Below are 22,596 nucleotides of genomic sequence, written 5' to 3'. Positions count from 1 at the left end.
CAGGAGTTTTCGTCTGTTTTTACTGAAACACTTCGTAGAAAAGTTCCAGAAAATGGTTTTAGATTTATAAATGCTCTGTTAACCAAAACAAAATCAGAGGCAGGAAAGAACTGAGCTGAACTCTTCTTACCTGTGGGCCTAAAGACCTTCACTCTGATGAAAGTTCAGATGTGTTGGAGAAGCTTTTGTGTCCAGGACGTTTATGTTTCCCGGGAAGAACTTTGGGAGCAAACATGTGAAAAGTTCTGGACCAAAACAGAAATAAAACCTCTTAAGATGCATGAAGGTCGGGTCTGCTGCTCCGTTTTTTAAGGTTTCACCTTAATGCTAAACAAAACTAAATATTTTTTGACAAAACTTTTTTGTTTTCTCAACTCAAAAACTGCATCCAAGTTGCAAATTTTCCTGCAAACCATTATTCTAAGAAGAACACTGGAGAGGAAACAGGAAGAGACCAGTTCAGGTAGAGCTCTGATAGATAAGGTGAAGAACAACGAAACTTTTAGGCCAAAGTTCTTGATATTAAAGATCTGAATTCAGGAGAGCAGTTTCTGTGGACAGTCTGACTGAACTCAGGTCTTTTCAGAGGGAATTCCTTCGAAGAGCAGAAACGTTTATCTTTCATTTCAATCAGAATCTTCTTCCTAGTTTTGTTTTGTTTACCGGGGAGGCGTTTCCAGCTGAAGGTGCACGCAGAGTTCCTGAAAAGCCTGACATAGTAAAACCTTTAAAGGCATCGTGACTTAATTTACCTGAACTAAATGTTCAGGTAACGTTCTTACACTAACCTCAAGTATAAGAACGCGGCAGAGGACCCAGATCCACCTGCCTGTGCACGTTCAGCACATTTACTCTTTTCTGCTGTCACTCACTCAGTAGAAAAGAGCCTTTCTGCAGGTGTGCACGCCACGTTCATGGTTTCAGCTGCTGCAGACGCCTGGAAGTGATGAAGAAATATTGAATGAATCTGCGGGACTGGCGATCGTTTCATCAATAAATGAAAACCGATACCTGTCCTCATGTTTGTGCGTCTGCAGCGTCTGGAGAGCGAGAAGGAGTCCCTGGAGAGGGATCTGAACTTTAAAGCTGATCAGGCGCGCCAGTATGACTGCCTCCTGGAGGCCGTCCGCGAGAACAACAGGCAGCTTCAGGTACGCCGTCTCATTTGTCACATGTCCATCCTTTCTTTAGAGCAGTGGTGTCAAACTCCAGGCCTCGAGGGCCGACCCCCTGCTGCTTTTTCAGAAATCCTGCCTCATCTGCGGTTGATTACCTGGATCAGGTGGGATAAGTCAATAAGGAGCTTGAATGGCAGGTTGGTTGGAAAATATCCAGGACGCCCCCTAGAGTTTGACACCTGTGCTTCAGAGCATGGAAAACGATGCCTCGCAGCTTTGAGCAGCATCTGCTTCTGCAGAAATGTCAACTCTGTTGCTTGCATTTTGGTTTTCCTACATTTTTTTTCCTATTGAGTTAAATTTCTAAAATAAATCCTGCGTCACCTTTTAAGTTCTTTTCCTGAGCCAATCAGGTTTTAACCAGATTTGACAACTTCCTGTTTCCAGGCCGCACCGCCTCATTGAGGATACTTTTTAGCACTTGTTTCTGTTTTTTTGCATTTTGCTGTGAACTTTTGTGGACGTTTTCTCGGAACAGGTGTCTCTGAAGGAAGCCCACTCCACCCAGCGCTCTCTGGAGAGTCAGATCATGAGCTGCCAGAGCTCCGACTCCAACCGCCAGTTCAAGATGAAAGAGCTGGAAGGAAGGCTAAGAACCATGGAGAAGGAGAACGAGATGCTTCGGCAGAAGGTCAGACGCTGTGCAGAAATCAAGATTGGTCCCCGCTGTAGATAAAAATGGGAATGTTTCACAGTAACTTGTGCTCCGACCTTTAGATAGCAGGCCAGGGCAGCAGCACCCTGCACATAAAAACGGAGGAGCTGTCCCGTCAGTATAGGGAGCAGCTGGACGCCATGAGGCAGGAGAAAGACCAGGAGATCCAGAGGCTCAGGGTAAGACGGATGTGAAGATCACAAACAAGACAGACAGTTTAATTTCATGGAAAAATCCTGGAAATTGCAGTTTTCTAGCAGTTTTGCAGACAACAACAAGGGATGATTTTGGCTTCATTTCCTAATCTTCTCAAAGACGGATTCATGGGAGTCTGGCTCACTTTCACTAGTGGAAAACCAGGAAATCCAACCGTCAACCTTCTTCTGGTTCTCGTTTCCAAACTGCTTTTTGAGCTCAGACTCTGGCAGTGCAATGAAAGGAATATTTTATCAGACAATACTGACCTCTAGTGGCCAATTAGGAAAAGACGCCCATCAATAGACGTTAGAGTCTATTGATGAGTAGATTTTAAAAATAAAAAGTGGTGGATGCAACAGCCTCTACTGGCTTCTACTCTGGCAACAGTGTTCAGAAGCCAGAGGTGGAGCTTGTAACTCGGTGACTCACAACACATTACCGCTCGATAAAGTCAAAGTAGTGACAAGAAGATGTTTTTATTTAATCTAAATGATTCTGAAATTTTTAAAAGTTGGATATTTTTGGTGACAAAATCATATGAAAGCATTTGGCAACATTCATTTGACACTAAATAGGTGAGACTGCATAAATAAAACTGTTGTCGGTTTGCAGATTTGATCAGAAATTGTGGTCACTGCTGGTTGTGTCCACAATGACTAGAACAAACCAAAGCAACTTTATCGTGAGATTCTTTTTTTTTTTTGGTTTTAGATTTTATCTCAGAGAAAAAAAACTAATTTCAAAGATCTATTTGTCTGCTAGTGCATGCATCAGAATGGAGCTAAGCAGGGGGCTTGTACTGTAGCCCACGCAGCGTCCTTTCTATGACACAAATACGATCTTTTTTTAACGATATTTTTTGTGATTTACAACATTTTAAATTGAGAAATCCTCAGAAATGCTAATTTGAGCTTAATTTTCTTTAAGGGCGTCCTCTATTGTGAGAAAAATGCCACATGAACATGTAAAAAACACCATTTTCTGTCTAAAATGTAGTCATCATCATACTCTAGAACACAACTTTAAAAAATGTTTTTCAGCCACACAGGGCCTGTTATACCATCAGTTAACTAAATAAATATTTTGTTCATATAAAGATATTTAGAGATACTTTTATGATGCAGGTTCAATCTGTAAAACTGACTTTTCCATCAGAAACTAGAAAAACTAGTCTGAACTGCAAAGGAATTGCTGTGTTTTTCTGCTTTCAGTCCCAGATAACAAAGATCCAGATGGAGGTCAGCAGCAGCACCAGCAGCTCGTCCTCCTCAGAGAGGAACCTCCAGCTGAAGATCTCCGAGCTGCTCACGCTGTTGGAGAAGCGGCAGACCACCATCACGCACCAGGAAGAGGTCAGCTGCACACGGCCCGTTCAGCCGTTCACCCTCATTCCACAGCGGGCGGGGAAACTCAGCTGCCAGCCGCTGAGATGCTTTAGCGGTGACGCCGTCCGTTCCCCCGCCTCACACTTCAGCTCCAGCTCCAGATCAAATTTAATGAACTTTATTTTAAAGCCTTTTAATACAAATGTAAAACATGGGTGCTTTATAGTAAAGAAAAAAACAAGCACAAAAACAGTCAATTTCCGTTAGAAAAGTGTCAAATGTGATCACTTTTTCAAATAACCTAAAACACTCACAGATTATATGACATTTCACTTTGAATTGAGGCATATTCCAAAATATAAAAGCAGCTATGATCAATAATGACTCATGCAGAGCATTTTGTAAAGATTTTTCCTGCACAGATTAAGTTTTTTCACAGTTTTCAGGAACAGGAAAACTGGTTTTTAAAGCACAACAAGCCAACCGTTTGTTTCCTGCTAATTATTTAATTATTATTATTATTATTATTATTATTTACCAAGGCTGTGTCCCACCAAGGTGGGGTAGCCTAGACAAGGCACACAATTTTAGCTCCCTCTGTCTCTTCCCCAAACCCTCCTCCTTCAGTGCGTGAGTGCGTGTGTGCGTATGTGCGTGCGACTGGTCTGAGATCTGGTCTAAGCCACACCACACTGCACCAGGGTCAGCTGCACAGCCCAGTGTGGGCACCTCCACTGCAGGGCCTCAGCCAGGGCTGGTTTCCCCTTGCCGCTTCATCCCAAGACCAGACCTCTACCACACCCATCCATTCATCCATACACAAACTCTCTCCACCCATCCCTGTCCTGAGCAGCCTCTCTCCCCTGCACCACAGTCATCCCTCTTGCATTCAGCGCTCTTTTTACACCCTCTGTCCATCCCATTCGCGGTCTTCCTCTCATTCTCACTCCACTCACATCAGATTCATATACCTTTTTCACCAATCGCTCCCTTTCCATTCTTTCAACATGTCCAAACCATCCCAGTGCCTTTTGCTCTGCTCTTTCAGCCAACTCTCGCGTCACACCAGTTCTCTCTCGGATAACTTCATTTCTCATACGATCCATACGCGTCACACCACACATACTCCTCAAACATCTCATCTCAACTACATTCAGCTTCCTCTTTTCCGCCACTTTCAGACTCCATGTTTCAGCCCCATATAACGCTGCAGGCACCACCACACCCTCATACAATCTCCTTTTTGCATCCTTTCCCAGTGATCTACATTCAAACACTCTCTTCATTCCCCCCCATATCTTTCGTACTTCATTCATTCTAAACTCTACCTCTCCCCCCATTCCACCATCCACACAGACACACGACCCTAAATACTGAAAACACTCTACCTCTTCCAACAACTCCCCATTTAATGCCACATTCAATCTGCGTTCACCCTTTAACCTCGTACACCTCATCACCTTACTCTTTTCCACATTCACTCTCAACTTCCTTCTGTCGCACACCCTTCCAAACTCCTCAACCAGACGTCCCAAGTTCTCTTCTGAGTCAGCCACTAGTGCAGTATCATCTGCAAACAGCAGCTGATTCACACTCCATTCGCTGCCGTCAGTATTTATCATGCTCACACCCGTACCCGACACCCTTTCATTCACCTCTTTTACCACACCATCCATATACACGTTAAACAACCACGGAGACATCACGCATCCCTGACGCAGACCAACCCTCACAGGAAACCACTCACTCATGCTATTTCCCACTCTCACACACGCTCTACTGTGTCTATAGAAACTCTTCACACCTTCCAACAATCTACCATCAATACCATACATACTCAACACCACCCACAACGCCTCTCTATCAATCCTATCATACGCCTTCTCTAAATCCATGAATGCCCAAAACACCTCCCTCCCCTTAGCCAAAAACTTTTCACACACCTGTCTCACAACAAACACCTGATCCACACACCCTCTACCTCTCCTGAAACCACACTGCTCTTCACCAATCATACACTCAGTTCCCTCCACTACCCTATTAATCAGCACTCTCCCATATACTTTGCCTACAACACTCAACAGACTAATACCCCTAAAACTACCACATTCATACTTATCACCCTTACCCTTGTACAGGGGAACCACACACGCACTCATCCAATCAAGCGGCACCTGCCCATTTGCAAAACACACATTCAACAATCTCACTAACCACTCAATCACGATCGCTCCACCACACTTCAGGCATTCCCCAGCACACCCATCCACACCTGCAGCCTTTCCTACTTTCAACTTTCCCACAGCTTGCTCAACTTCCTCTCCTGTAATCAACGTTTCATTCAACTCTCCCAATACATTCAGTCTACTTTCCCTTCCATCCATCCCAATCACAGCATCCCGATCTTCCTCCACATTCAGCAGCCTCTCGAAATACTCTGCCCATCTTTTTCTTACTGCATTCCCCTCATTCAACATCCTTCCATCCTCTGTTTTCACTTTCTCCTCCCTCCCCGACACTCCCTTTCGCACCCTCTTCACCTCCTTCCAAAACATTTTCTTGTTCTCTCGAAAATTATCAGTCAACTGTCTGCCCCACCTTTCGTCCGCAGCCGCTCTTGCCTCACGCACAGCTCTCTTAGCATCCCTTTTCTTCTCCTTATAACACTCATATGACTCCCTGTCCTTTCTCTGCAGCCATACTTCGTACGCACATCTCTTCTCAGCTACAGCCAACCTTACATCCTCGCACCACCATTCACTTCCCTTTCTTAGACCACCCCCAACACGTCTCACACCACACACTTCCTCTGCACTTCCAACCACTGCACTTTTGAACTGTTGCCATTCTTCCTCCACTCCAACAACCATTTGCTCCTTCACCATATTCCACTTGCCACCTAATTCCTTCTGATACTCACACATTTTCTCTCTGTTCTTCAAAACACTCACTCTCAGAACTTTTCTTGCCTCCCCACTCTTTCTCGATCTCACCCATGGCATACCCACACGCAACCTTCCTTCCACCAAATAGTGATCAGACATACCTCCACACTCTCCCCTCCTCACATTTACATCTAGCAATCTACTACATGCAACCTTTGAAACCACCACATAATCCATCAGTGCTTTGTCAATCACTCTTCCACCACTCTGCCTCACCCACGTATACTTATGGATCTCTTTCTTTCTGAACCATGTATTCCCAATCACCATCTCTCTTTCAGTGCACATTCCTATCAGTCTCTCACCATTATCATTCTTTCCAGGAACACCATGCCCGCCAACAACACCCTCAATTTTCTCATCACCCACTCTAGCATTCAGATCTCCCATCAGCACTACATTCACATTTGCTCCAAATCCTTGCAAGCACTCATCCAAGTCGTTCCAGAAGGTCACTCTCTCCTCTTCATTCCTCTCACTGCCAGGACCATATGCACTCACGAACACCCACAGCTCCTTCCGAAATTTCGCTTTCACCCATATCAGTCTTGGTGAAACCTCCTTCCATTCAACCACACATCGTCTCACCTCACAGCTCACCAGCAAAGCCACACCTTCTCTTGCTCTCCCGCTCTCTACACCAGACATTCTCCCACTCACACTTCCAAACACACACTCACCCTTCCCTTTCATCTTTGTCTCACTCAGTGCTAACACGCTCATTCCCCTCCTTTCAAACATCCTTCCAATCAGATCTCTTTTGCTTCCGTCTGTACTACACCCCCGCACATTCAACGACCCAATCTTAAGGGTTTGGGGAGGTAATCTCCCCTTCCCAACTCTACCCTGTCCGTAATTAGGAATGTAGTTACAGGGGAGAGGATTCCCAGTCCTCTCGCTCCGTCCCTTTTAGTCGCCTTTTACGACACGCAGGGAATACGTTGGTAGTATTCTTTACGACCCCCCCTAACCACATGTTTATTGGTTAGGGGGGGTCTAAATAAAATGTTTATTTAATACAAACATTTTTAATGTTTTATAATTTTGGTGCTTAAAACCTCAACTCTTCCCCAATAAGGGAAGAATTACGACGAATTATGAACCCCATGGAGGTGACTAATGCTGTAAATATTGGGCTATATAAATAAAATTGAATTAAATTGAATCCGTTAGTTCAAAAGGAGCCCAAGTCCACAATGGTTTTCAAAATAGAGATATTATATGTTCTATGGTCTTCAAGGGAAAAGATGTTTTTGATTATGTGCAAAAAAGTCCCAAGTCCGTTGTAATGTATTGACTATGCTTGACATTTAAAATGCATTAATGCAAATTCCTGGACTTGGGCCTCTCTTGCATGTGTTTAGCTTTATCCCATAGATGGCAGCACTAGTTATCCAATATGGCAGCGCCCCAGTTTAATTCAAGAAGGGCCCAAGTCCAGAGACTTTAGTTTGCTAGTCCTCTGAAATGATAAAAGTGAGGTGCTTCCTATTATAGCATTTGGAAGCTATGAACTGGTGCTTAATCTGGGTAAAATATTAATCATTTGGTGTAGCCTCCCTTTAAGCTATGCAATTAAAATCATTTCCTGGAAAAAACAAACCTCTTGGACTTGGGCCCCTTTTGAACTAACCCATTCAATTGAATAAAGGATTATTTCAAAGACGGCACAGCACCACCTGTGTTGATGTTTCTGCTGACCTTCGAGCGTTTCTGACCCTCAGGAGATCAAAAAACTCAGACAAGAGAAGATCGACGGCTCCAAGAACGTCACAAAGACCATCATCACCAAGAGGTACGACCCCCAACCGTCCCAGATCCCTCCAAGGACTCTGCTGCTGCTCTGCTAAGAGCTTTTCAGCCCAGATTCCTTCAGAAAAAAATGAAGGAGAAGAAATAGAGAAATGATTTTCAAACTCTATACACGACCTAAAATAAATGAGCCGGCTGCTGTAAAGTGAATCAATCACAGACGGACACTTTGGTGTTTCAGGTACAGGAATCAGTACCCGATCCTCGGCCTGCTCAGCGATGATTACCAATCCACCTCACCGGTCAAAGAAGCAAAGACCATCGTCATTGAGAGAACCGGGGAGATGATCAAACAGGTAAAGAGCACAGGGCCTCCGTTCTCCGGCTGTCAGCCTCATGTTGGTGTAAAGATTTTCTCAGAAGCTTTGTGAGAGGATTGAACCGCAGGGATGGAAGCTCGCTGACGCTGTAGCTTCTACTCCTTCTTTTATACTCCTTGCTGTAGCTTTTTACGTAAACATTTCCTCCCTAAGATTACACCACTGACTGTAAACGAGAACTGGATGGAGTGACTCCGCCCCCCTGACGTTCCAAACAGGAAGTAGACTCAAAATCCCATAGACCTCTATAGTGAAATAAACAGCCGTTACTCAGTCATCCTATTGGTCTGAAGAACCATTCTTGGTCTGATGCCCTTTTTTTTTTAACATATTCTTGATAATCTTCTATTTTTTCATGAATTTTTTTCTGTAGTTCAAGTTTTTCAATTTATAAACTGACCAATCAGATGCCTCAATAAACGTAGGTGGAGCCTCCTGGTCCTCATGTCCATCGTTCAAAACATTTGATTGACAGATTTAGTGTAGCCTGCTTAAGTGGTAGGGGTGTGGCCTCCCAACAAGCTCACTTCTGATTGTTCAGAGTGGTTGTCATAGTAACGATGACTCCAAATTACCACTTCTTATTGGCGATGTCTGGCTTTCGTATTGAGAAAAATGGGGTCTGAATTGATTTGGTTTTCACAGGAAGTTATCCGGATGACGTCACACTGACTCAGTCCAGTTCTCTGATACAGTCAATGGTTTATTACGTAGTTTTTCACTTACATTTACGTCTACATTGCAAACATAAAATGCCTTACATATCTTTTTCTGAATTTTCAGAATAACATTTACATTTACACATTTTTATAATAATTAAATACATGACTCACAAAAAGTTATGGACATCAAAGTCTGGTGAAATGAATAATAATTGTATAAAGTCCATAAAATGATCAAATTTCATCCCAGTAAGTCTCAATTTTCTCAGTCGTGTATTCAAAAAAAATGGTTTCACTTTTTACGTTCACTGTGTGCCGAGGCTCCGCCGTTCGTCAGAACCAGAACTTACATGGTTCTTTCATGAGCCTTTTTGGCGCTCAGTCACCTCAGAGCGGTTGGGCACGTCTGGAGAATGTTCTAGTGCGTTCTCTGTGTGAATCCTGGATTCTCACCTGAAGGCGGCGTCTCTTAACTTTTTGTGAGTCTGGAAGGTCACGATTGACTGATGTCGTATGTCTGTCCAACATCCACACCTGCTAAGGTGTAACACCTGTGCTTTATTTCATGACAGGAAATCATTACAACCCCTTAAAGACACACTGCTTCTCTTCGACAGGAATGAACGAACTACGAGAAGAAGCCGATGTCGCCCTCCCTGCATGCTCTTCCCCCTCCCCTCAGGGCTCTCTGGGTTGGTGGTGGTAATAATTTCCCTAATCCTCCCGCACCTATGATTGGGATCTTTTGGTTTGAACAAATAAAGTTTGTCGCGTGGTGATTTTTTTTTTTTTTTAACTGACTCTGCTTAGAAATCCCAGATCTGAGGAGTCTGCATGTCCAAAAGTGACAACTGGGAAATCTGTAAAGTTCACTTCCTGTTCAATTACAATCATAACCTCAATCATTGTTACTAATCTCAGATTAAAATCTGAGCTGAGAAACTTGTAATGTTTTGTGGAATCACATCATTCTCTGATTCTCATCTGTGATCCAGAAAAACATTCATTCTGTGAGAGAAACAAACATTTCAGGGTTTGCTTACATCACTGACCTAAATCTCAGCGTCACAGAGGAATCTGGATTCTCAGCGCATCCGTGCACTGAAGTCGATAAAAAGTCCAAAGGTCTCGGCGTGGATGACGTTTCCCTCAAAGCCAGGATTTTCCAGAGTCCATGTTCGTCCAAACAAGTCCTGGAAAATGTTTGCTCAGTTTCCTTCAAGCTTTGAAAATAAAACCTATGATGATAAAATGAGAAATCATTTCAAAGACTCTTCTTTAGGCCTGATGAGACTTACAGTTTCATCCAAAATTAAGGATGTCCTTAAAGAAGAGAGTTAGAGAAATCTGTGGATGCACTTTTCCAAAAAAGTCCAATTTTGATTCTTTTTTTGTGGTTTTCTTTATGGCGAGAACTACTGTGTATGGCGGTGGGGGGCTTTAACCTCAACACCCCTCTGGACACATTTAAAAGAACGTTTTAATCCTATTTAAACAATAAAGACGTGATTTACGGGACTCCTGAAGTTACGAGAACATAAAAGGGATTTACAAAGCAGCTGCATCTTTTCTGATAGACCGGTTCAGACTAGTGGATGCAAAGACACTTTCACCTGCTTTGATATTTTTTTACAAATGCGGTAAAGACTCAGAGATTTGGGCCCAGATCCACCTGTGGTTTCAATGTCACCCATAAATGTTGCGTCACCTGCAGCCTTTTTGTGGCCCTTGTGTCAGAGGCTCGCCCTGCTTCCTGCGGGCCCCAGGCCTGTCAGCTGTTGCAGCTCGATGGGACTCACCAGTTCCTGGTGAGTTTTGGACTCTGACTCGCGTGGGTCTCTTAAAGAAAATGCTGTTTTTGACACGTTTTTCTGACACTTCTGTGATGATGGAGGCCGTATATGAAGAAAGTAAAGATTTGCAAATTGTATTTCTGAGTATTTCTTTTACTGAAACCGTCATGGCTAAGGAGCAGACGAAAAATTAGCCTATTTGTGATGTAGAAAATATGCTGGCCGGACCACCAGCTCCCTGCTCTGAGCTCTCAGCCCCGGGGAGGGAAAGGGGGGGTGGAGTTACTCCACAACACTGGTCCGACCCACAACTCAGAGGTGAATTTCTAATAGACTCCTGCCACTCTAAAAATAGATCTGAAGATGATGGGTTTGTGTCTGTAAGGCTGGAGTTTCTGGACAGTTAAGCTTTTATGTTTGACCCTCAACGCCGTTTCTATATTTCTATCTCCAGCAGGGATTAAAATGGATTTGAGCCCAAATTTTAGATTTTGTCCGCAGGAAAGATGACAGTTCACAACCAACCCCCCACCCCCAACACACACTCACAACCGAACCGTAAATTCATCTTCCAGTTGTCACCAACTCAGAAGAGTTCAAATCTTTTTATCCTGAGATTGAGCTGTAAGCCACCACGCCCATGCTTGCCCCGGGGACGAGGAAGTGCATGCTTCACCACGACTGTCCTTTGCATGTACATGTGGATGTATGTTTGTACGGTGGGCGTGCTCGGAGAATGTTTTCTGCAGAGCTGCTCTTAAGCTTCAACATTTGCTTTGGTCTCAAACTGTAATTCTGAGCTCTTCACCTGGAACTCGGAGCTGCACGGAGTCACATGGAGCTTTGAGGTGTTTGTATATGTATGTGGGACTTAATGCAGGTTTGTAGCAACACTGTGTGTGTCTGTGTTTGTGGAGGGAGGGGTAGAAGATAAGTGCCTAAATCTATGGAACTATTAAATGCTTTTAGGGGGAATTATGCGTTTTTAAAAAATCCCAACCTGTCTCATGCCTTTAGTTTTTTTTTCTTTCAGATTTTTCCGTAGATGTTTTCACTGAACTTTTGTTTCGGCCTTTGTGTCCACTGGGTTAAAGCCCAAAAGGCTCCACAGTTACAGAAATCAAAGCACAAGCTGAGCTAATATAAGAAATCTTTTGTACTGGTTTTACATTTGTTGTGTAACTTCAGCTTTGTGACTGAAAATGACTCAAAATCCAAACATTTTGGTCAGAATGAGAACATTTCAGGCTGAAGAATTGTCCACTGAACACAAATCTTTTTGAAGCGGCTTCATCGTGTTTGTTAGCAGGTTAACATCAGCCGTTGGCTTTGCTCAGATCATCCATCTGTGAACGGCCAACAGTAATGTTAACGCTGACCTTTTATAACTGGAATCACTGGAAAATCTGTTTTATTGTAGCAGAAAACCCATTTAATAAACTGTCAGGAGCTAATACTACATAATTTTGTCTACAAATATGTTTGTATCTAGTTTTCTTTAACCTCGCAAGAACATGTTTGATCTTTTCCAGGCTAAGAGGTCTTAACCTTTTTACAGAATGAAATGTTGCAGATTTAAATGTGATTAAATTTAGTAATATATCTTTCCAAATGTGTACTTGCTTTTATTTCCTGTTTAATCTGACCTCAGTCTTCATCAAGTTAGTGCAGTCCTCCTCTCTAAGTCCCGTTAAGTGACGGTGTTTGTGTCGGCTGTGGTTCAGCGTACGGTCTGCCCTGAAGAGACGGGTCTGAACAGGGAGGGGGGGACCCCACCAACCCAGAAAAAACAGGGTCCTGAGGAGATGAGGAAGAGCAAACTAAATTTAAGAAATATATTTTGTTCTTTGAAAAAAGTCTTTTTTAAAGGTTTTTCCAGTTTTTATTCGTTTATTTCAAGACAAAAACAAAGACGATGCAAAATGACAAAGCGCAGAAGTATCTTAATATTTCAGAAATGAAGTCACACTTTGATTAAAAAACATAGATGAAAGAAGATGATCTTCTTGACAATTGCAATTACTTGCAATTACTCTTAATTATATTTGCAGCTATAAAGTCACTGCAGGGTTTTTCTTAAGTCAGGGATTCATCAGATCATGTTGCCATAGAAACATCATAAAACAGTTCATCTTAACCTAGAAATGTCAGATTAGAGATTCAATGCTAACAAAAACACCAAAAAGTCTTATACAATGTGTTTTTTTTTATTAGCACAAAATAAAATGCTGGCATAAAGTTTATTAGGGTCAGTGAAGCTTAAAACCATCACATGGTTTCTTTATGCAGCTCAGGGAAAGGCAGAGACTGAAGTACAGCCCATCAGAGGAGATTTCAGTAAAAAGTGCTCCAGAAGATATAAAAAGAAAATAATTTGCTTTATTTTAGAAATGTATCTCAGAAAATACATGGGTTTTAGGTAGAAAGCACCATCTGTGTGCGTTTTGCTGTGACTCCAGCAGAGGGAGGCGTGTCGTGTCTGCAGGCCGTTCTCTGCAGCCTGAAGGGCTGATGGAGGCGGGAATGAGGTCATCTCAGCTCTGAGGGCTCGCCTGCTGCTCAACCACCGAGACTCCAATGTTCTCAAAAGTCCTACGGAAACCCAAAGCATCACAGAGAGCAGCAGACGAGTCCTTACTGGGTAGGTAACACACACAGACAACCAAAAGGAGTCAGATTCATCTAGATTTGCTTAGAATAATACAAATTTAAGCTCATAAAACAGAGGAAAAGAATTAAATTTCAAGAGCTTTACAACAAATCCCTCAAACCTGGGATTTAGAAACATGTTTTTTTTAACATTTTTGTTTATTTTACTATTTATTAAGAAAATTTAAATTAAAAACAAGTATTTTTTGCATAAATCAGGGGTGTCCAAACTTTGTGCAAACAAGGCCAGATCTGTAAAAATGTGTGAGGGCCAAAGCATTTTCTTCATCATCTTCATTCCAATTCTCACCTATGGTCGTGAGCTCTGGGTCATGACCCAAAGACTGGCATCCTGAATACAAGCGGCTGAAATGCGCTTCCTCCGCTGGGTGGCTGAGCGCTCCCGTAGAGATGGGGAGGAGAAGCTCCGTCACCCGGAGAGAGCGCTGAGTAGAGCTGCTGCTCCTCCACATCCAGAGGAACCAGCTGGGGTGGCTCAGGCATCTGGTCCGGATGCCTCCTGGAGGGCGGTCCCGGGGAAGACCCAGGACACGTCGGCTGGCCTGGGAACACCTCGGGGTCCCCCCCCCCCAGGAGCCGGAGGAAGTGGCCGGGGAGAGGGAAGTCTGGGAATCTTAGATTGCTGCCCCCGCGACCCGGATGAGCGGAAGAAGACGGTTGGCCGCATTTAGCCCACAGGTTGGACTTCTGAAGATGATCATTTTCATGGAGTGAAAAGCAGGGGACTGACTTTTCTCCTATTACTGACACATCGACTAAATCAATGATTCAACTTAATTTTGTAAATTAGGAAGTATACACAGAAGAAAAAAATTAGATTAAAAGTTATTCCAACACGCCACTTTAAAAAAACAATTGTTTAATTTAAAAGAGAAATTCATTTTGTCTTCCCACTTGTCAACAGATAAACAAAAGCAGACCACAAACAGGGCAGAGAACCAGGACTTACTGAGCAGGGAAGGTAAATACACATATTATTGACCAAATTAAGATTTACTATAAAAACGTATCGATTAAAAACTTTGTTCTTTTTGTTGAGGTAAAAAGCAGCGTTCTGGTTAACTCATTTTGATAGCAGAAATGCTGGATTTGCTGAAATAACAGCACAAATGTCTTCTGGTGTTGGAAACTCCAACAGAAAGCTTGCATTAATCTGCAGTCTGACCCGCACACATCCCAAACCCTGACGGCTGCTGAATGCGGCTCCTCCAGACATTTTCTGCAGTCAAGACATCCTTTTTTTACTAGTTTCCACCAGACCAAAAGTTTGGACACAACTTGTGTGTCCAAACTTTTGGTATGTACCATATTTATTCTGAGACTTGATTTCTGTGACATGTTAAATAATAATGTAAATGAAAATCAACGATCAATGCCAGTACTTTGTTTTGAAGTGAGAGCTTCATGGCTGGATCACTTCATTTAATGAGGAAATTCAGTTTCCACTTCAGATGAGCTGCAGCCATTAACCCATTTAGTCACACATTCAACCTTTTATTTTTATTTTTTGTAAAATGACTCAGATTGTTGTAAGCTCACACTGTCAGAACCAGTCGCACGTCGATACGGACACACTCGCTCTTGCTGCGTCTCGCTCTGAGTGAACCCACTGTTCTCTGAGGCCGGAGGGCTTTAGAGGGTAAAGGCAGGAAGAGGGAGACTGCATTATCCACATCAAAGAGCCATAATCAATGCCCCCCCATTACGCACTCCCGTCAGCCTCCCGCTCACATTGGCTCTATAATCAGATCAATATGCTTTATTGGCTTGAATGGAAGTATGATATTGATATTAGACAAAAAAAAGGGGGGACAATTCATCAGAAGGACAGTAAAATCCTAAATGATACACCAACAGTGAGCGGTGAAGCAGTTTTCTTCAATGGGAAGCTCTTCTGGAAGTGAATGGTTACAGAATGCATTAGTCTTTATATTTTTTCACACCGATCAGTTCACACTGAAGTTTCTGCACGCCCCTCCCTCTCCCCCTCTGCCTTGCCACTCTGGACAAAAAGAAGGAAATACTTCCTTTTCAAAGTGGCAGCTTTTTTGTTAAGTATGTCTCCATAGCAACCATTTAATTTTTTGCTCGCCTGGCGGGGACGAACAGATCTATGTAATTTTTACAAAAAATGAGCAAATGTAAAGTTTTGGATTTCCTCGGTAACAGATGCTTTTGGTTGACCACGCCCACATTCCTTTAGTCATCCTGTACGCTGTTATACTGTTTCCTTCATCTTGAGCCAACGATTCACGTCTTACATGTTTAACAATATTCTGGTAAAAAATGCGCGAGCAACAGATGAACACCATTTTGGCGAACTCGCCACGCCGTTCAAAATCTACAAACTTTAAAACCAAAATTTTTTTTTTTAACCAAGTAGCTTCCCAGTGATGCTTGAGGAGTTAGGAGGCGATAAATTGAAATTCCTTGGAAAAATCTAAATGTGTAGTCGCTACTGAAGGTTTTTTTTGTGAAAAATTCAAGATGGCAGCCTCTGCCAGATGTCAAAGGTCAACAAAACTCAGGTTGTAGTTGTAGACTTAACCTTGCAGCGTGTGTGTGTGTGTGTGTGTGTGTGAAAGAGAAATTTGGTGAGGATTGCTCGAACAGACGTTTCTTTCCCATATTGTGCAAATATGTGAAGAAGTACCAAATTTCACACATTGATCCAACATGGCCAACTGTGGCCATCCCATAATAACTTCAAAACTTCTCTTGGATGTCCCCCAACATGTGTGCACATTTTGGTGAGTTTTTGAGGATATGACAGGGGTTCAAGTTTTTGCTCAAAGGGAGAAAAAGGAAAAAAGAATTGAACATCCATCCAGGATGGCTGCAGAACAGATTTAAAATTTGAAGATTTCGTCTCATGAAGTCCTTAATGCCACAAAGTGTGTCATTTCTTACTGTCCACGTTGGGTGACGTGGATGTGACCTCCACTATCAACCCCTCTCTGAATAACCGGGGCCCGTTCTGGGGGGCCAACGGCCTGCCGAAGCCCCCTGACAGGCAGCAGGGTCTGGAGCTGCAGGCATTTCCATGTGTGTGTGGTGCCACACAGTCAAAGCATACATGACCATCGACACCCCCCCCCTCCCCCTCCACACTGCGGCACAAAACTTGCTTTACAAAAAAACACTTTTCTTTTTTTTTTACATCCTCATTCTGTGTTTGACGATCTTGCAGCCAGCTTTTCCTAAAAGCTGTTATTCCAGCTCTCAGTTTATCTGTTCAATCAGTTTGAGTATTTTCGTCCCAATCCTCACGCTGCTTCCTTCCTGCTCCCCACCCTGCCCGTAAAGTGATGACAGCTCTCATCTTTCTCCCAGTTGATGTAGTTATGCTCCCTTATGCAGGGTTTAAGCTCTCGCTTCACATTATATAATGGATGAAAGTCTGCTCTCACACGTTTCAGAGCCTCTCCTGATGTAACAAGCAAAGGTGTGATCAGGTTCTCAGATAAAGGCTGACAAGAGAATAAAATGACCAGCGTTTCATGTTCTCGTCAGGAATTCTTTAAATTCAAACTTTTCTCCACCTAATCAGCGTTTAACAGGGACTTTAACATGTTAGAAAGAGGTAGGTATTTCTCCAGAAGCTCCCAGTCTTATGCTGCTTTATATTCAGCACATTTGTTTCTCACTGAAGCCACTTTGGGTCATAAAAAAATCACATCATCTTAATGTCGCTCACACACGTGAGAGGCAGGTGAGGTATGTCTTTACCTTACTTTTCAGCAGATTCGTGTATCAGCCTGGGCTCCATTTGAAAGATTCATCAGTGTCAAAGTTCCAACTTTCATTCATTTCAAATTCATCCTCACATTTCATGATTAAGTTGCTTTAAAAATCCTTTAAGCAAAAAAGCAACCCATATGATGATGCTGCCACCTTTGTGCTTTACAGCTTAAACGGGGATATAAGGTCTGCAAGCATTGTTGTTTTTTTTCTCCAGATGGGAAAATAATCAGAAAATTGTCATTGAACCTTTACTGACAATTCAAAAATAAAAGCTCTTGGTCAACATGTGAAGCAGTGGTCTTCTTTGTATTTTATCACCTGTTCCAGGCAGCATTCTTAAGCATTTAAAGGATCATGAATGTTGCTTTAAATCCATCCATCCATCTTCAGAACCTGCTGAATTGCTTTCGGGGTCCCAGAGTCGCGGTACACCCTGAACGGTCTGTTGCAGGGACACACATTCACAGTGAGGGGCAGTTTAGAGACTTTAATTAAATGAATGTTTTTGGACTGTGGGGGAAAAACCCACGAGGAGAACATGATAATCCACCCAGAACCCAGCCAGGGTTTGATCCAGGACCTTCTCACTGTGAGGCGAGAGCACTAACCACTGCACCACCATGCACCCTGTCACCTTAAATATGTAAGATATGTACGTTTGAATCAATGAATTTTGAACCTCAACACAGCTAGAGATAAAGTTGTACTTTGATTCTTCTGTTATATTACATAATGAATCTGAAAAGCAAATGTATCACAAAGTTCTAGTAAATGCATCACTAAAGAAGCTGTAGATTCCATTATAAACATGTCATTTGTGGCCATCTGCAAACACAAGGCTAACCTTCTGAATGTTTTGGGAAATGTCGCTCGTCTGTCTTTGTGTTTAGAGACTTCAGTTTCACCAGACACAACCAAACGTCTGTCAGATAAACAGGAAGAAAACCAGCTGTAACACGAAACCTTTGGGTTAGACAGGAGCATTGAATACTTTTGTTCAAATCCCCAAAAAAAAAAAAAAAATCACAGATAAACTTCTCCAAGATTTTAGTTCAAAGCTTTTCTTCATGAGAAATCCTCAGATTTTAGAAAAGAAAATCCAGAAATCTTTTCATTCAGGTTTTTTTTTGAGAGTTCTAGCTGGAAAAAAACAGGAAAAAATCTTTTTTTTTGGCATTTCTATTCTTAGAAACTTCAGGAAAATACTGTAAATTGGTAAATACTTCCGAAACAAAGTTTTAAGGAGGCAATTTTTCAACCGAATCTCAAATCTGTGGAATTACGCAAGTCCAAGACGGTAAAACTTTACTTCAGACATTTAACAGTGTTTGTCTATTAGAGTAGTACAATTTTATAAAAACAAAAGTCAGCAGCAGGCAAACAAAAAAGAAAATACAACAAATTAAAGAAAAAAAACTGAAGTTTATCTCCTCTCTCTTGATTTACCCCTAATGTTTAACCTCCCATGTAGGTTAAGCATGTCTACAAATGACACTCGAGTTGAGCTGATTTCAGAAGCAACAACCCCAGACAGGAATGAAAACAAAAGGTCACAAACTGCTTTTTGCTTTAGTCCCAACCAAATTTGAGAATAGAAAAAAAAAAGAAAACTCAACACGCACCGTCAAACTGTAACACATGTTTACATTCTAACTCTAGAAGTAATACTGGGGGGTATTCCAGAAAGTTTAAACTACCCTGACTTTAATCCTGAACTCTGGCTGAAATCTGCCTGAGATTGCTTACTCTGGGTATGTCGGTTCCAAAAGACCAGTTATGAGTTAGCTTAAAAAGTATTATCTGAGCTTCTTCATCCAGTAAATCATCTTCAAATGGACACGCCATGCTGCTTCACCTCTCTGAAAACAAACTAACCTTCAACTAAATCTGCTCCAGACCAGGTTATGTTCAGAGAATGAGTTGCTATGGCAACTTACCCTGAAACATACCTCCATTTCTGGGACCGAAAGCTGAGGTTCTCCACTTCCTTAGCCTCAAACTTATCGTGGTAACTACCTGCTTTCTGGAATACCCCCCAGGTCCTCCTGACTACATTGATGTTTTAGGTTCCCAAGGTTCAGATCAGGACGCACTTTGATGGCAGTTACTCCGATAAAAGTTGGATAGAAATGTTAAAATGCAACCATTTGAGTAGAAAAAGGGAACATAGGTTTACAGGTCAGTCAGTCCCGTTACAGAACCTAAGTGCAGGAAACCAGCAAGGAGGACAAAAACAAGTAACTAATCCAACCACAAGGGGGCACAACCCTATGCTTTTGTGAGCCAGTCCTAAGTCCGGAAACATACAGATGGTTGCATCAGTTATGGCTGTGGCCGTATTTGGTTTTGTTTTGTTCTGTTTATTCTGTGTTTTGTGTATTTGATTTGAATCAGAGTGGGACTTCTGTGTTTTTTGTGGATCCCTGTGTTTGTATGTCTATGTCTGATTATTTCCAGGTGTGCTGGAAAGGGTGTGGCCTCCTATTTGGACCCAACCTGATGGAGGCAGCCTTTAAAAGCACCACATGGACCTCCAGTCTGTGAGAAGGGCCTGTGGCTGCAACCAGTCTACAAGCGTGGTCCTCTTCTCCATTTTGTTCTGTAATTCTCCATTTGTTTTAGTTGTGTGTTGCACTTTAGTATTTAGTATAGTACTAAACACAGAGTAAAAAACCACAAAAACATGCATAAAACCCAAACACAGGCATAAAACCACAAAAACTACAGTTTTTGTGGTTTTATGCCCACCTTTTGTTTAGTCTTTTGGTTTGTAGTTCTGTTAAGTGAAGCTGTAGGGGTGAACTGCCATTTTCTTACTTGTTTTCTCCTGTTTTTGTTAGTCTAGGGAGGTTAGTGTTTTGTCATTGATTTCCCTTTTCTTTCATTTACAGCTAAGATTACATGTTTCAGTGAGGTGGGAGTTTGTTTGTTATTTTGGCCTTGGTTCACCCTGAAGCCTTTTTGGTTCACTTTTAGTTCTTGTTGGTTGTTGTTTATTTATCTGTAAGTACATTTGTTAAATTTTGTATGGAGACATTCTTTGGTGTTTTTGTTCATTTAAATTTGGTGAACAAAACCATTACTTTTATGTTGTGCCCCTCTAGATACCCCTAGACCAGTGTTTTTCAACCAGTGTGCCGCGTCACACTAGTGTGCCGTGGGAGATGGTCAAGTGCGCCGTGGAGAAATTGCCCTCATTCACTGATCTAAAAACATTTCCCATCTCCAGGATATCAGCTCTGTGTTCATCCAAACAGGCCCTGATAAAACACTGAGTAGTTAGGAATATAAAAGATCTTAAAATTACTTTTACTTTGTGTTTATTTAATTCTATTAAAGACATTTTGATAAGAATCACGGTACCGCGATTTAGCTGCAGCTATAACTGTGTAAGGAAAAGTCCCGCCCCTTTAACTGTCTCCGCCAATCATTCTTGAAGACTTAATCACATGTCATCAGTCTGACCAATCAGAAGTGGTTAAAGTCTTCACTTCCTTGTTCTTAATTCTGCTGATAAAGTCACTCAGTTCTAACAAAAATACCTGGTTCATCTCTTAGAAAAAAACAGCCGCAACTTCCTGCTTTTTCTGCCACAATTATCACAAAAATCCACGTGAGATTGCGCGCGGGGGGGGGGGGGTGTCGATCAATACAGACCATGAATTTCTGCTTTTTTTTTTTTTTTGGATGCTGGTGTGCCGCGGGATTTTTGTCAGGGTTAAAGTGTGCCGTGGCTCAAAAAAGGTTGAAAAACACTGGCCTAGACCACAAATGGGGCATAACAATCAGGAAGTAGAACTTTGATACAGCCACAATGACTGCCATCAGTCCTATTGACCTGCTGTGTAGTAACTGGACCACAATTGGCATGTTCATGTGCTGAAAGAGAACAGGAAAGACTTCTGAACGTAGAAACCCTGACAGGAAAACTGGAGAGTTGGTCGACATGATGGAAAGCAGAAAGGTGGTGGAGATAGCAGGAAAGCAGCCATGTGAAACAAGACATTGATAAATCTGGAAGCTGTGGTTTCAGAAGGCTCCACTCGGGTTCAGACAAGCGTTTGGTGTCGCGTTGTGAATCTGTGTTGAGTGAGTTCTGAGGTAAAACCAGTGTAACACTGCAGGGAAACAGACTGTAAGCCCCCCCCCCCCCCCCCCCCCCTCCAACTTTTAATGTCTCGGCTCTGGCTTGTCTCACTTAATTATATCTCCTCATCTCCTGATTCATCCATCAGTGTCACTTTGTCTCTCCAGCACTGTCTGGCGTGCACGCGCCTTCGCCTCCTCATAGACTTGGATCCCATCGTGTCTCTTTGGAACTCATTTTCATTTCCATCAACCTTTCCTCTGCTCTCCCTCCCTCCCTCCCTCCGTCGATGAGCCGGTGAATGAACACGGATGAGCGGGCGTAGCCGCTGATGCACTCCTGGTCATTAATAAAAGTTTTATACAGTCAGGAAATGCATTTGAGCCCCGGTGGCTGCAGCTCCTCCCAGACGCACAGGAAATGGGTGCTTGGCCGGCGGCCAATCCAGCTATTTCAAGGGATCGTCCAGAACCGATCAAGCAGGGCCTGATCAGCTAATGCATATCCAGCTTTGCTTTCTTCACACCCAAATATTTGGAATGTTAGTGTTTGTTTGAAGTGTTGTGGTTCAAGTTTGGAAGGAAAAAACATGTGTTATATGTAAACCCTTTAACACTGGAGCTTTGTCCCTAGTTTTGATGTTCTTTGGATTACCATTAGTATTCAGCTTTACCTGCAGTTCTGCAGATTCTGATGCAGACAAAGGTGGCTTTACGCTGATATGCAACACTTTACAGTTGTCACATGTTTACAGGATTAGCGTAAACCATCCGTTTCTGGTGAAAAACGGCTTTACTAAAAGGATACTTACTTTGAAGGTAAAGTAGAGTGGCTTTTTTTCTGTGTCCATTGAATTTGACATTGTTTGCCGAAACAGTCTACGAGTTTCAGGAATTCAGAGGGTTTGTTAATTTGCCGTCACCGGTGACAACTCTGCTGTTAGAGTCAAAAGGTGATAGCCTGTTACTCACTAAATGTTGAGCGATCAGAGGTGTTGTAAGAACTAGACTGAGTGACCCCTTCCCCATGGCGTTAGAAACAGGAAGTACCCGCGGGCTCCAAAAAGACAAAATTAAATAAAACAGCTGTTACTCAGTCATTCTAATGGTCAGAATAACCATTTTTAATGTCATACCTTTTTGTTTTTAAGATGTTCTTTATAATGCTCATCATTATTTTTTTCTGAAGTTCAAATTATTTAAGTTAT

The 22,596-nt window shown here is 42.4% G+C and overlaps 1 protein-coding gene across 2 annotated transcripts in view; it reads left to right on the top strand.

Moving 5' to 3' along the window:
• pof1b (POF1B, actin binding protein) overlaps nucleotides 1-12,500 on the top strand; it is a 33,777-nt gene extending 21,277 nt beyond the window's left edge. Inside the window, exons 7-13 of one of the 2 annotated variants that reach the window (XM_023962735.1) lie at nucleotides 1,038-1,151; nucleotides 1,657-1,809; nucleotides 1,896-2,012; nucleotides 3,243-3,383; nucleotides 8,026-8,096; nucleotides 8,295-8,409; nucleotides 9,713-12,500. In XM_023962735.1, the coding sequence (XP_023818503.1) occupies nucleotides 1,038-1,151; nucleotides 1,657-1,809; nucleotides 1,896-2,012; nucleotides 3,243-3,383; nucleotides 8,026-8,096; nucleotides 8,295-8,409; nucleotides 9,713-9,718 (717 nt within the window). In that variant the 3' untranslated portion in view covers nucleotides 9,719-12,500. Of the gene's footprint in view, nucleotides 1-1,037; nucleotides 1,152-1,656; nucleotides 1,810-1,895; nucleotides 2,013-3,242; nucleotides 3,384-8,025; nucleotides 8,097-8,294; nucleotides 8,410-9,667 lie in introns of both variants that reach the window. The other variant, XM_023962734.1, reaches the window with a different exon arrangement.
• The last annotated feature ends 10,096 nt before the right edge of the window (nucleotides 12,501-22,596 follow it).

Source organism: Oryzias latipes, chromosome 14, assembly GCF_002234675.1.
Source record: "Oryzias latipes chromosome 14, ASM223467v1".
Taxonomy (NCBI): domain Eukaryota; kingdom Metazoa; phylum Chordata; class Actinopteri; order Beloniformes; family Adrianichthyidae; genus Oryzias; species Oryzias latipes.
This window is presented reverse-complemented; position numbering and strand designations above follow the sequence as displayed.